The 16,500-nt window shown below is 40.8% G+C and overlaps 1 protein-coding gene across 1 annotated transcript; it reads left to right on the forward strand.

Annotated features, from left to right (window-relative positions):
• Nucleotides 1-9,783: 9,783 nt before the first annotated feature.
• Nucleotides 9,784-16,500, forward strand: rx2 (retinal homeobox gene 2; the record flags this gene model as incomplete). Its single annotated transcript, XM_080726601.1, has 3 exons — nt 9,784-10,057; nt 13,675-13,937; nt 16,054-16,500. 3 exons carry the CDS (start codon nt 9,784-9,786, stop codon nt 16,498-16,500), a joined length of 984 nt encoding a protein of 327 aa, XP_080582727.1.

The raw sequence follows: 16,500 nt of genomic DNA on the forward strand, positions 1-16,500 counted from the left end.
ACACCTGAAGTTTGATTTCTTCTTTGTTGCATGCCGAAAATAGCCCATCTAAGTTCACAATGCTTGTAGTGAGCTTATGGATCTGCTATTGTTGGTGCACTACACCAGGGGCATCACAAGGGTGGGCAAAGTGCAACTGAGTTACAAGGGCCCAAGGTGGAGGGGCCTCCAGCTATTGGAAAATAGCAGATATACAAGCTCACAGCGCTGTGAGCTTGTAGATCTGCTATTTTTGAAAAGTCGTGAAAATGCGTGCAAATCTTTTAATCTGTTTAAGCGAACATTTGGAACAACATTTTTGCTTCTGAGGCACTCGGTGCCGTGCTGTGAGCTTGTATATCTGCTATTTTTCAATAGTTAAAAGCACAAAATAATGCGTAATAATGCGTTCCCAGTCTAAATGGGTTAAACCCCCTCCCCCTATGAAGAACATTCATGGGGGGCCCGCAGTGAATCCTTGTACCCATGGGGCCCAGAATTTGGTGCGACACCCCTGCACTACACCTGCGAGTAATGACCTTTTCCCCATGTAATGACAGTTTCCCCATTGCCCCCAGTTTAATTACTGTCAGTACCTCTCTCCAGCCCCCTCACTCTTGACCTGGGGTGGTTGTTTATAAGTTGTAACTGCTAAAGATTTCCATCAAAAAACGTAATATTCTTTTGAGGCGTTGTTTAGTACGACACCTAATTTACTTGTGTTAGGTTTACCATTATGAGTTATAGTTATAAGGGCCATTGGTTATTTGATGCAATGCACCACACTGTATTTATCCACAAAGTGTGTTTTAATCTGTTACAAATAGTAAAAAGACTATATTTGATTACAAGCCATTGTTTTTGTGTGAATAATCATCTTTGTTTACAAGGTAAAAGGTCAGCAATTAACCGGACTGGTCAGCTATTGCCACATAAAGTAATTGAATTAGACTGTTAATGAAGGAACCGTGAACCGTACGGTAGGTCAGGCGAGTCCATTTTGTTCAAGCATGGATCAAATCTAGGCAAAGTGGATAAGAGTTAACTATTTGATGAATGTTGTGACAAACGAACAGATTAAAAGCTCAGCCTGAAAACGTGGGATTAAAAGGTAATCAAACAAATTAGTGACTTGTTATAGCAATAGGATCTTCAAAGATGGGGGCGGGCAATTCCATCAGCACCAACAAACAGGTCTTAACAGGTTAACTGGAGACAAGGTCTCCAGTTAACTGGAATACGTCAAGGAAATAAATAAACACAGAAAGGTCGTCAGAGACACCTTAGGAAGATTATACCCTCAGGAACTGGGTCACAAAGAACCTTCGAAAACAGGAAGAGGATTTGAACAGATATCAGAAGAACAAACTGTAATAGAGAAGGCTATTTTCTGAAACCTCAGCTCAGGTTGGACATGATTGTCTCTCAGCCTTTTCACCCTCCCTTTCCTTCAACGCCGTTCAAGCCCCTCCCCCTTCCCTCCCTGTAAGCTGACACAGCTCCTTGAAACGGTTAGCTGCTTTCCTTTTAATAGGATCACAGGGCTTAAATTGTCATCTGATAAAACTAAGCTTCTTGATAGCTACACTGCACTACACTACCCTCTTAATCAACTAGTGCTCAATTAGGATAATAGGGAAACAAGCAAAGAGGGGTAGCCTTAATATATTAACATGATAAAATGATTGTTAACTCCCTTCACTTAAGTTGTCGTGCTACTTTGCTAAACGCTTGAGAGGTAGGCCTATCAGGCTCTATCAGGGAATAAGACACATTTGACCTCAAGGTATCTTTCACCCACTCTCCATTCTTACCTGCAGCTCTCCTTTTTTGATGCTCTGAGCTGTGATTTCAACTGGATTTCTCTACGGGGCTCAATAAAGGTCTATCTATTTCTCTGCCAAAACACAGAAAAAGTATACAGACAGTAAGATGTTGGGCCACCACAACCCTGTAAGAGAACATTCCCTGCATCAGTATTGGAATGCTGATATTTATATTTTGTATATTGGGATCGGCTGTTAGGATGCCAAGGCAGATATATATTTTGTGTGTAAACTACACAAACATTCACGTGCGTGATCACTGAATGCAGTTTGAATACTATGAAGTGTGGCAGGTTTATTGTTTAATGTGTGAATTCCTTTGCCAGCTGCCATTATCACCTCAATAAAGACAATAACCACACATCTTCATCTTCACCTTCACCTCAGACTTAAGCCGGCATCATAGTCGCCTGGGCGGTGGAAGGCTTTACACCGCGGTGAAGTCTTTTCGAGTCTTTTTGAGTCATGAAACTACAACGTTACATCATTCCTCGCGGTGGAGAGCTTTACACCGTGAGTCCCAACACATCTCTCTGTTTTTACTATCAGACAGACAGGCTCTACACCCCGTTCACTGATTGGTCAATCTAGACTAGTCAGTCACGGTGAATAGGTCTCCACCGTGGCGTACTATGATGGCCTGCACTTATTTTCTGACTTGAGGTGGAAAGCTTTCCACCTCAAATTTGCGGTGGATAGCTCTCCACCGTACACTCTGATACGGGCTTTAGCCTGACACTCAGCCTGAATTGACATTTCTTTTTACTTCATTATTCAGTCTGAGGTCGCTCCCACCCAGGGCGATTGCTGGGATGGGCGTTGCCAAAGAGGCAGTCTTCTGCGATTGGTTCACCGTCTGACCAACACATGACGTAGTGTTGTTATGTGTGGCTGGCTAGTGGCTAGCCTGTTGCTTGCTAGTGCTACTTGCTAATCAAAGAAACAGGCAGAATAGGAGCACTACGAACTAGTAATCAAACACAACATAACATGCCTGCTACTGGTGTTTCATAGCGAGATCGATACGATCGCATTTTACCGCAATTTACCGGATTTTACCGCGACCCCACCCACGCTGATCACAAGACGCTGATTCACGACTCTGATTCGCCGTACGGATTTTCGAACGAGGAAGGCCTCTTCAATGAGAGGAATTCTAGACCCCTGAATCGCCAAAACAAAAATTTAAAGGGGTGTGGCTAGCGATTCAGGGTCTGGAACTAGGCTACCTCAGACTAGGCTGAAGTCCAAATTCTTGCTGCCTCCTGTGAATTGAATGCACATCAGATAAGGTTTTTGAATGGCTACGCTTGGCTACTAAAAATGTCTGCAGGTCACTCTACGTATATTGAGAATCACGGTAGAACACACCACTGCTGATATACCCCTGATTGGCTACGGGCGTTAAAGGACAACAAAATTATTTCTTTCTATTTTTGGAGCTGTGTGAAGCACAGGCTCCCTATACGTGGCCGTGTGGGTGGGTCTGTCTGTGTGTCTGTCTGTCTGTCTGTATGTAGCCTGAACTTCCTAAACTTCGGCACGCCACTAGTCCCACAGTTTTGCCACCACACACTCGCGCCATATGTCAAATCGAACGGCTTACTCGGGAATCGTGGGCTATTACTTTTCTAAGAGAAAGGTTCTATAGTTTAATTGATATTAATTTATTAGTGAATTAATTTTCCCCATTGACTTATAATGGGAATCGCAAAAACACACATTCAATTATTTGTCTCTCGCAAACCATAGGGGCTAGAGTTTCAAGACTTGGAGAGGAGGTTCATAATGATTTCAAGGATTAAATAAAAAATAATTGTGTCATTTGGCCGCATGGTGGCGCCATAACACCCCACTTTACGTTTTGGCCTGTAACTCTTGAACCGTAGGTCGGAAAATTAAAAAAAATCTATCATGGCCCATTTGCGCCATGATAGATTTTCCGCCATCTTGAATTTTCTCCAAAACACACTTTTTGCTCCTTTTCCTACATATTTTCTTCAAATGTCACAAAAATCGGTACACATGATCCACACACACACACACACACACACACACACACACACACACACACACACACACACACACACACACACACACACACACACAGCTCCACTTCACACGGGTGTGATTTTTCTATTGTTTTAGAGATTCTTATTTCAGTGGTTGGGGGCATGTGTATGTGTACAAGTGGCAAAATATGTCATTTTACACAGAATAAGCCCATTCCCAAGATACAACGCAACCTTTCATGGTTGGATGTGACATATGGGGGCTAGAAGTGTTACTGTAAATAGCAATAAAGAAACTGCTGGCTTATTGTGTCTAAAAATACATATTTAGCCACTTGTACGCATGCCCCCATGCATACGCATGCCCCACATTTTAGCACGGTAAACACGATAAAACAATAGAACGAAGCAAATGAAAACATTTTAACACTCACTTTTTCTTTTCTCTAATTACAATCTAAAATATGAACCCTTGTTGTAAAAAAACAAAGTTGTCCTTTAAACACAAACAGATACGCCACATTCAAAATGACCAAACGCAGTACTTGCTCGCTCTTCTGTAAATAGCCATATAATATATGGGCATAAAAGGGACACAGACAGACAGACAGGTACAATGGGTATGGAATAACCGGGTCGTCCCCGAGTATACATCTGATAAGGAGAACCTCATGACAATCTAAGGACCATTATAGGCCCTTTACAATAACTGTATGTATAATGCTGTGAACTGAAGTGCTTATTCTGGCATTTCCAGGCTAAGCATGTGCAAATGAAATATGAGGTTGCATATCCTGAGTGTTGCTGTGGCAATGTTGGTCCATTCAACTCTCTTTGGTCCGGTTGGGTGTAGCAGGGATTATTGACTCTTTGATTCTCTTTTCTTGTTTGCTTAAGGATTAAAAGAAATAGAAATTAATTAATTAATTAATTGATTAATTAATTAATTATTAATTAATGATAGTCTTCATTTTTTTCATCCTCTCTTTGTAGATATAAATACTGAATTATTAATCATTATTAATTATGTACTTATTAATTACATAATATATTAGATAATAAAAGGTGGATGCACACAGCTTTCTGCATGTTGACTTTCAATAAGGTCACCATATGTTACCATACTTCATGGTAAAGTCCTGCTAAAGGTGCCCCCCTTAAGTCGTTTATTCTGCCACAAAGCTTATCACCCCTAGCCGAGTGTAATGGACTTTGCCGTCTGTGCTCCACTGCTTTCTGAGGAAAAGATTTCAATAAACCAAGAAAAGGTTTTCTATCCAGGTCACTTAGCTAGTTCAAGCCATTAATGGTATTGGCAATGGATTGGCAATGGAGCTTATATTGTTGTTAGTTGTTGTCTTTAAACTTGTTAGCAATTACCAAGAAAGTTGTGGATCTAATCAAGCCTACCTTGTGAACACACGCACCAATAAACGACTGATTTTGGATTCCGATATTACTTCCAAAAGCCTATAATCTTAAACAATAAACAATGCCTTTTATAATTTTAGAAATATATCTATAAATCTGATAATTCCTGTCACAGATTATGAAAAGATGGCTCATGATTTTATTTCCAGACTTGATTAGGCTACTGTAATGTACTTTTTTCTGGACAGACGAAAGCATGCGTTAAAATAAACTCCAGCTTTATTCAGAATGCTGCAGCCAGAATATTAAAACCTGAAAGCTTGAACACATCACTCATATTTTAACTTCTCCCCACTGACTCCCAGTAAAACAAATAATATATTTTAAAATGTGTCTTATTGTTTAAGATCTATGAATGGCATAGCTCTTTCCTACATCATCGACATGCTTACTGAATATACAACGGACACATCTCTTCACTAGTTCTCAAGGGGTCCTTGAGGGGGATCCCCTGCAGCAAAATGAATGAACATACCGGTAGCATCAAAATCAGTTTAGCCACGTTAAACCCTAAATACATTGAATATTTGAAAATAGCCGATCTACAACCTCACATTGCGGTGTGATGTGACAGGTTGTGAGCTCGTAGATTGGCTGTTTTCAAAGAAATTGGGAACATTTTGAATAGTTTTGAAACATTGTAACGACACAACTCTTGTATGGATACCCCCGGCACAAAGTATTTTCAGATGGGGGTCCATGGCCAAATGCATATTAATGTGGGGATCCTTGATTGAAAAGAACATCTGGTCCACTATAGGCTTGCATATCGTCGTTATCGGGTAGAAACCTCGTATCTCCAGGTTTCAAATGTGTACTGTACGTTCTTTTGCAAAGTAAAGCCCATCATACAAGGCCGTGTGCTTGTAGATCGGCTGTTTTCATTAGTTTAAATCCTTTTTTAAAATGATAAATGCAAACCGAACGGTTTTGGACATACAAGGTTTTCACCCGACAGCGACGATATGACAGCACACTACAAATTATCACATGATAAAATATTTGAAATAATAGATCAACTCCAGGCTCTTCCTGTTCCTATTTATTATTATTATTTGAACACAATATATTAGGTGTATGATGATCAAAAGAGATACTTGAAAAATGTAAATAACACAATCAAGACACTTTTCGACGCATTTCGAAAAAGGAGGGTCCACTAAATGTATCTTTAGATATGGACGAGGAGAGGTCAGAGGAAATCTCTAGTTAAGTCCTTAGGCTCATTAAGGTTAGGGTTGATCTCTGTGACACCTACCGGTACTTGGCAGAGCTTTTGATGTACCAGCTGGTGGAGGGGAAACCCATTGGCTTCAGGGGAGGGAAAAAAGACACATTTCAGTCAGTGTTGATTTCGTCGACTAAAACTATGACTAAAAATGTTTGTCGACTGTGTTTTTTTCACTGACGAAAACTAAATAAAAACTAAGCTGTGATGACTAAAACTAAGACTAAATATATTGACAATTTCGTCAACAAAATAAAAACTAGACTAAAACGTTAGGGAGGGACTGGTGGAGAAGAGAGTCATTTTATGTTTGGTTGCTCTCAGGTTTTGCGTGCTGAAAATAGCTGATCTACAAGCTCACAACGCGTCGCAGCGCGACGCGTTGTGAGCTTGTAGATCGGCTATTTTCTGCACGCAACCAAGTGTAAAATCAGTCATTACGATGCCATCAAGGCCCGCCAAAATACTTGAGTTGACTAAATCAACTGAAGATTTAGTCGACTAAAACCTTACGATATTTAGTTGACAAAAATTTGACTAAAACTAAAACTTTTCAGGTGAGTAAAATTATGACTAAAACTAAATGACATTTTATTCAAAAGACTATGACTAAAACTAAATCAAAATTTGCTGTCAAAAACAACACTGATTTCAGTGACCTGTCCAGTGCTATAGCATACAAGCAACGCCTGGACTGTTGTATTCTAGTAATTGTACAAATAAAGTGAATGATAAATAATTTGAGTAGTTTGCACATACTACATGGTGCAGCAGGTGTTTGGGTAGGTACTAGGGGTGTAACGATATAGTAACTGCATCGAAAAATCGAATTTTCAACAATCTACTATATCGATATGCGAACAACAAAATATAGGCTTTGTATGGTATCTTTTCGTTTTACAATGCAAATAATCGGTATATGAATGAAAAAGACGGGTCTAATAACTTTTCCATTCCATATAGCTACTCTTGGTCAATCGATAAATACGTGTGTAATCATGTCAAGGTGTGGGTTTGTCCATACAGTATGTGTTGAAATATAAAGTCCATGTATTTGCCAGAGAATCAACTTAGCCTATTTATATCCATTATAATATTTTTTCCCTTAAAAAAACTGCACTATCGACACGTTTCACACAGATTTAGTTTCTTTGCTAAATAGTTACTATATCGATTTTCAATCATTGAATCGTATCGTATCGTATCGCCATGAATGAACCAATATCGTCCATGTATCATATCGTCAACCATTATCATGATGTGTATCGTATTTAAAATGTATCGTTACACCCCTAGTATGTACTATGCGAGATCGAGACTTTCTGTTTATAAATACCCTACCATAGGTCGTCTGAGGAAGAGTCTGTGTTTTAATGGAAGCTACTTTGTGTGCAGATTAAATTACTGAACATATCAGTTTAAAGAACGGATTACACAGTCTGGCCAACTAATTACCTGCATTCATCTTAATTGGTCATTCTGTTCTTTTAGTTGTGCTGTGTCATTTTGAGTGCAGAATAGATATGATGCAACAATCCTAGTTGCCAAAACAATTGGTAGTACAAACACCAAGCAGCAAAAACAGTTCTTACAACAATTCTTAAGCCGGTTGCAGAGTATGTCTGTCCAGGAAATCAATAAAACTATTGGCTATTCTTTCTCACACAAAACAGGGTAAACAGGAGCATGGTACACAATAAATGTTTCCCAGTCTAAACGTGAAAGTCTTTATAGACAAGGACCTGTTTGAAAGTAGCTGTTTTCATGAACACTATACATCTTTACTGTGTGCAGTCATTCTCTGTAAAGCCCATCTCTGTGTCTTTTCTCTCGTACATTGTCCATAATGAAGGGATTAGTGAAAACTCTCAGTACATGCCATTATCTTTTAGACAATAGATTTTTTGAAAGAAAGTTTTGTCAAGGCTTCATTAGCAATGGCCTCCCTCTGTGGTCTGAATGCAGGGCACATTTGGAGCAATTACTTGACCAGAAAACAACTGTCAATCATTCTTAAAGGGGAAGGATTCCAATTAATAAACCTCTTAAACCCTTTGGTTTTACTTCCATTTCCCTACGTGCTTTGGTGTGCTGTCTGGTTAAGAGAGGTTTATCAAGAAAGAACGGAATTCCATGTGTTTGTTACACAGTGGTCGCTTTGCTCATTTGTGTATAGAGGATTTCAAGGACTTAGCTGTGAGTAGCTGTCGGTAGTGTCTTTGCTGTCATTGCTGTTCTTGTGGGCCAGAGAGCTAACATGTGCTGAGTCCCGGCACTGTTGGAAACCTGAAGAGAGGTAAGATGAGTTCATTTACATACTGTAATTCCCTGTTTGTTAATTCTGAGTTATTGCTATTTGTTTTAAATGTGATTTAAAATGATTAAACATTCAGCTTTTAATGTTTTTATTATACCAGATGGATTTTACAACAAAACAATGAAAGCAATACAAAAGCATATTCGCTGGGACAAAAAAGCAAACGTTTGAATTTAATTTCCTATAAAAGTTGCCGAACTTATATCAACCAAATTACAATTGCCGAATCGCTTGATTTAGCATTGATCATAAATATATTTTGCAAAAAGGTGGAAAGATTCTTGTAGTACAAATCAAATATAGTATCAGTATGCAATCGAGAGATTCATGAAATCATTAAATACTGTATATTATTCACTCAATTTGTAAGATATTTTCATACAAATCTTTCTCAAAATGTGGTTTACTTTGGACATAGTATAACAGCCGGCATGTACAACACTTTATTATGGGTTTATCTACCGAACATGGAGTTGAAATTGTGAAATAGTATTGTTTTTCTTTAATTCAATTACTTTTTAAATCAAAAGGCATTTAAAACAGTCCTTGAACTACTTTGAATATAAAAAGTGCAAAACAGGAGCTATTTTATGTCACTACTAACACCATTGATGTTTTTAAATTACATTGATCTCTGAATATCAAAACAAAACAACAAAGTCTTAAAACAGGCCAGGCAAGAGACATTATGAGTAAAACATAGGAATATAATTAAACTATTAACTAAAGTATTTAATGTGGGAAAACTTCACATCATAAGAGTTGTCCTTCATTTTTTCTCTTTCACAGAAAATATCATGAGAGTTTTCTGGCTTTGTTTCATGGAAACAATACATTGGACCCTACTGGAAGAATAAAGCCCCTCACCAGGCATAAAGCTCTTCTCTTGCACTTGAAAAGAGTGGCACACTGGTCTGGTCGGACAGCTGCTCTATCTTGTCGCACTTTAATTTCTGTCGAGGAAGAGAGTGCATCTCACAGGGGGTTCGGATGCATTTGTCAATGGATACCTTGGGAATGGTGGACGATGGTTGCTTGGACAACTATGATCTGGCAAAAGGTGCCGGGGCGAGTGGTGGAGGCCGGGTCCACAGCATTGATGTCATACTGGGATTCAGCAAAGACCAGGACCCACTGCTCCAGCCTGTAGGGGAAGTTGAGACGCACAAGACCAATGATGAGAACTCGGATAAGCAGGTTCCTCAAGAGCACTATGGACACCTTCCAGCTCTGGGAGACACCACATCACACTCTGGATACCATGGTGAGTCCTGTAGAGTAGAGTGGTTCTAAGCCTTTTGAATTTCAAGGACCCCCAGTTCGATATGCATTAGGCCACAGACATCCATTTAATACAATTTGTTATGTCTGGGACCCTAATCTATAACTCACAGAACTGTTACAGATCTAGTGGTTTCAGCTGAGAACCAGTGCTGTGTCAAACCAGCAGGTGTTTGCTTCACTTTGTTTTACAAATTAAATCGTATACTTAGTTAACTAGGGCTCAATACTTGAGCCCTAGTTAACTACTCCTTTTTACACTTCTACAACAAATATTTTTTGCAGAGAATAGCCAATCTCCAAGCAATATCAGGAATTATGAGCTTGTGGATCTTCTGCTGAATGTGGTTAGCTTTGTACTTGGCCCCTCTTTTCCACCCTCTACATCAAATCTCTATGATGTTCTACAAGTTCATAGCTGATCTATATTGAGCTTGTAGATCTGTAATATTTTCTGCAAATGTTCCCTCAGAATAACTTACAGTCAGTCAAGTCCAGTCACCTTATTTGTATTATTGTATAGCACATTTAAAAAAACACAGAAGTAGACCCAAAGTCAAAATACATTCAATGTCCAGAGTAGGCCGTAATTCATTCCACACAGACTGAGCTGAAGGCAATGGAGAAGAGGTGGGTTTGCTAGGGTGCTAGGGTTCAAAAATAGGATACTACAGTGTAAATCACTATTCTTCATCATGATGACGCAGTTAACTCTAGTGTGTTGGCATGCCATTATGGTACAGTATACCAGTATTGGCAAGTATTTTCACCTGTGATCCTGTGAAGGAATCTGTCTTAGCAACAATTAGCATGTCAGCAAACATGCCAGTCCATTTTATAGTCCATCATGCATATGATCTTTCACTCACTGTGTTGTTCTATGGTGAAAACGGACTACAGCCTATATATTCCTTAACATTTTCTGGTCATGTGTATGGTACACATGAGTGTTAATTTAACTCTGAAAGTATGGAAACAGGTCAATTAGTTTGTTACACTTCACACACTAACACTTTGGATAACAATTAAGCAATTGAAGCTTTAAACATCACACTGATGTCTATCTTGGTTGAGACATGGACAATTCTTTAATCTGCCTATGTTTCAACCAAGATAGACATCAGTGTGATATTTAAAACTTCAATGCTTGTTATCCAGTGAATTGTTTTTTTCTGCAGTGTCAAAGCAGATTTCTGGTATGACACGGATAAACACTGGCATTCACAAATGTATCAACTGTTCGCTAATGAATGCTGTAGGTTTTGAGAAATCCTTTCAATATACAGTACTTATTTGGGTCCAACCTGTGCATAATTAAAATGGCGTGATTAAATTGTGAGTGTCCATAAACAAAGATTGTTTATTTGGAAAGTTATAACCAATTATCCAATTTATTTTGCTATTTTAACTTTGAACATAAATAAACAAACCACATGCAATGCACCTATATAGCTGGAGTGTGCGTACGTGCGTACGTACGTGCATGCGTGCGTGTGCGTGCACTACTAGTTTCCAATTATGTGGTCATGCACCTGCAATTATTAGCTCTTGACATTTCCAATAGTGAATACGGTAACCCAGGGACATCCACCTTAATTGTAATCTAATAATTAGGCTTACATTTGATTGCAAGTTCGATCTTCAGTTTGCTATAATAAGACTTCTAATGTTACTAAGTTTAATGTGGAGAATTACACTAACGATTTAATTTAATTCAATTGAGAAATATTTACCTATTGATTTGAGGTCTCATTAATAGAGCAAACTGTTATCTCAACCATTTCACAATGTGGACAGAAATTGGGCCTTTAACAAATAATTCTTGAGGTATTACGAGTGCTCCGGAGACACCACTTTTCGCATCTTTACTCCAAGCTGGTGACCATCTTTGCTTATTCGATTTGGCTTGGATGTTTTATTAGCTAATTATTATATGTGTAACTCCCGTTCAGTTAAATAGGTTTAACAATGCAAATCCAGATATATAAGTGTAAATTACAAATGTTAAGCTTTATGGAAGGAGGCATCTCATATCCCAAATTGTATCAGTAAATTTGCCTCTCCATCCAGTATTTATATTGGGAATTGTACCCAACCATTCCTCATGTAAATACAATTCTAAAACACTTGGACATGTGCTTGTTGCAAGAAAAATGCTTGCTACAGTAGCTCTCAAATTCATGCAACTGGTCAAGTATTGGCTGATGATGGCTGAACTGTCATCATCCAGCACTTATAAATCCTATTATTATAAGTTATAATATTTAATAACCCTTATTATAATTCTTATGCATATATGCATCATACACATTTATAACAAGTGTTATAATGTATTATAAATGTGGTCAGGGGTGGACTGGGCATCTGGCATACCAGGCATATGCCCGGTGGGACGACTATACAAGTGGGCCTGTGGGCCAGTGGGCCCAAAAAAACCTTGACATAAAGTCTTAACTCTTAACTTATTATTATAGCCTACTTATTGGACAATATTTTCCTTTGTTACTTCAACAGGACAGTGACAGTAAAGTCAGGGCAGAGAGAGGGGGTGACATGCAATACAGGTCTGTCCCCAAGGCGAACCCACATTGGGGTAAAGCAGGGGTTGACACTAAGGTCTCAGAGGCACTTGCCCGTCGGGCAAGTTCAGGTCATGTTCTACTTGCCCAAAGGTCATGCTCACTTGCTTGGAAAGTAAATCGTCCATTATAAAATTTAACACTTATTTCTTTACTTTCTGAGGCTGTGCGATAAAGGATGTCACACCTCAGTCAATACCTCCAAATCCAAATACCTACATAGTCTATTTCTATGGTTTCACACCTGTTACATTCCACAGACCAGAAGACAGAGCATTATGGCCACGTTCAGGTGTTTAGCAAGATATCTCGTCGTGGTGTGTTTATAGACGGTTGCGTCCCCTCTCAAACGAGCACTTGCCCGGTCGGGCAACCTGAAAGCAAACTTCACCTGCCCAAAAGTGTTATTTACCTGCCGGGGGCAGGTGGGCAAGCCTTAGTGTCAATGCCTGGGTAAAGGGTTAATCTCACCTGCATGGGGTGAAGACCTGACATGACCCTGACCAGACTAGCCTTACTGTAGCTCCTCCCCTTACTGTAAGTGGCTTTACTTAACCCACACCAAGACCAAGGAAGACGTGCCAGGATGTACGTTTTGCCAAGATGCAAACATACTGTAGATTATGTAAGGTAGGCCATGTCCGCACCTTAGATGACCGAACGCTGACTACACAACTTGCAACGTAACCAGTTCGCTTCCAGCTGTAGACTTGTGTCGCCTTCTTTCAGGTTTCCATTCTGTCTAATGACCTCTTATAAATAAAGCAAAACTGCTAATTAAAAAGAATAACGAGGCACAATCTTCCACAGAGAGTTCATTTAACATAATATTAATGTAACAGTTAATACAGTTTAGTGTTGCTACTCTCCAACGTCTGATCAGAAGCCAACAAAGAATTACTAGTCAATGCATGGTCATTTTGTAATAATGTTATTTTGACAAAATAGAGCTACAATAAGCCCTATTTAAGTGTATTGTAATAACAAGTGCCATAACGCTTTCAATTCATTTTCTCTATAGATTCCGGACTTTTCTCCAGCGACAAGTGTGAGGAGGAGATTAGCAACCTCCAGAAAGGCATGGACAGTCCCGAGGGATCTCCAGACCCAGCTAAAGAGGAAGACATGGACCACCCCAAGAAGAAGCACAGGAGGAACCGCACCACCTTCACCACGTACCAGCTCCATGAGCTGGAGCGGGCCTTCGAGAAGTCCCACTACCCAGACGTCTACAGCCGGGAAGAGCTGGCCATGAAGGTGAACCTCCCAGAGGTCCGCGTGCAGGTATGAACATCCTCACTGTCTGAGTAGGGTAGCAGGACGACATTGTGAGCTGAGCTGTGAAACTAATGTTCTGCATCAGTTACGAATACCAAATGCCAACATCTTCTATGTAGAATTTTCACAGGCCAATAAAAATACGAATAATATATTACCGGTAAGACGCCCTAAGGGCGAGAGGCAACCATGGGGGGACTGCCCCATCGTTCGAACTCCCGTTGGTCCGAACATCGGCATAGTTTTACTGAGGTTAGGGTTGGTGTAGGTGGTCGGACCAAAGGGAGTTCGAACCAAGGACATGTTACCAAACATGCGAGAGTGCACATGGGCGCGTGCACATGTATGGGTGCTTTGGCATGTATACCCTTCTGCTGAGCTGGTCGAGTCATCACTGTGATGTCAGAACAGGTCAGCTATATCCATATATGGAGTATGTGAGGTCAGATGTAGAGGTATTGACCATATATGGAGATCTAGGTGATGATCCAGTCGTCTCCATGTATGGATATCCAGGGTTTGATGAGGTCAATGTTGTGATCTTCATACTGTATATGGAGCTCCAGGTGATGATAGTCAGCAGTCTTGATTTGCAAATGAATTCTGTCTTGGCCATATAGGGCTATGCAGCGTCCATACTATACAGTATATGGGGATTGCCAAATATGGGCATTCCCAGATATGCGCTTAATATTGATGACATCGGGACAGGGATCTCCATATATCAGCATAAAAGGGACAAGGACTGAATTAATTTGGAAGTGTGACTCGTGTTGCGGCAACCACACTGGTTAGACTGACACAATATGTCCATAAATGGGCATTCCCAGATTTGGCCTTAATATTGATGGGCATAAAACGGATTCTATTGTATGGGCATTCCCAGATATGGGCTTAATATTGATGGGCATAAAAGGGATTCTATTGTATGGGCATTCCCAGATATGGGCTTAATATTGATGGGCATAAAAGGGATTCTATTGTATGGGCATTCCCAGATATGGGCTTAATATTGATGGGCATAAAAAGGTTTCTATTAGTGTGGTTGTCCTAGGGCATCATTAGGGAATCAGATGAAGAGGTCAGCTCCATATATGGAGATCTAGGTGATGTTCCATTCGTCTTCATGTATGGATATCCAGGGTTTGATGAGGTCAGTGTTGTGATCCTCATATATGCAGTCCTGATTTGCAAATGAATTCTGTCTTGGCCATATGGAGCGCGTCCATAAATGGGCATTGCCAAATATGGGCTTAATATTGATAACATCAAGGATCTCCATATATGATTACCAGAACAGACTGCCTTGGTCATACAGTATATGGAGCGTGACAGTCAACAATGTGATGTCACAACAGGTCAGCTATAGACATTGAGGCGTTACTGGCACGGACGGACGGACGGACGGACGAACAGGATGTGCCGGTTTTCATAGTAAACTGCGACGATATATATATATGTCACGGTTTGATAGAGAAACAGTACGGTCGAGAAACGGAGCACTCGTCGTGCGGCACGGGGCAGAACAAGCGGTCGCCACAACGTCCTCCAGGCGGAGCCGCTCGATTGTCCACTATATTGCAAGCGGCGCGAAGGCCAGCGGACCTTGGTCCTGCTCTTCGCCCCCGAGCGCCGCAGGCGCGAGTGGCCGCGAAGAGCGGGCCAGGGCCGCGCGGCCGGCGGAGCGCCGCGCGAGTTACGAAGCCGTGGTGAATGCAATCGTTATATTTATGCCCAGGCCGTAAGGCCTGGGCAAGTAAGCTAATGGCTAAGCTAATGGCTAAACACTGCCGAGCTAGGCTAGTAAATAAAGAAAGAGAGTCGCAAACGAGTGACGTCAGCGCCTTCACTAGTGAATGGCTGTCGTCGCCATCTGGTGGTGATTGGTGTGTGGTGAACGACAAAACAAGCGCTCTTACAATGAACGTACTGAGTTACCCAAACGTACTGTAACATATATATATATATATGCTAACATTTGTGATTTCAATTTGACTACACTCTTTTACACATCTATCATCTGTAGGATTTAGAGAACAGAGATTTAATAATTATTGTAATGTCATTATTTCACTTCCAATGTATCAATGCATCTCTTTGGTGACCGTCTGTGTGGCTGCAGGTGTGGTTTCAGAACCGCAGGGCCAAGTGGCGACGCCAAGAGAAGCTGGACACCAACAGTATGAAGCTCCACGATTCTCCCATGCTGTCCTTCAACCGCCCCCCTATGACCTCCAGCATGGGTCCCATGTCCAACCCCATGCCCCTGGATCCTTGGCTCACCTCGCCCATGTCCAGCGCCACTCCCATGCACACCATCCCTGGGTTCATGGGCTCACCGCAGGGCCTGCAGCCTGCCTATCCCAGCCACAGCTTCCTCAACACCCCTCCTGGCATGGTCCAAGGCATGCAGTCCATGCAGTCCATGCCTCCCCCACCCTACCAGTGCCCACCTAGCTTCAGTGACAAGTATCCTATGGAGGACGAGAGGAGTTCCAGCATTGCTGCACTGCGGATGAAAGCCAAAGAGCACCTTCAGTCTATGGATAAGACCTGGCAATGCATGTGA

This window comes from Nannobrachium achirus (genome assembly GCF_963921795.1).
Source record: "Nannobrachium achirus genome assembly, chromosome: 5".
Lineage (NCBI taxonomy): Eukaryota > Metazoa > Chordata > Actinopteri > Myctophiformes > Myctophidae > Nannobrachium > Nannobrachium achirus.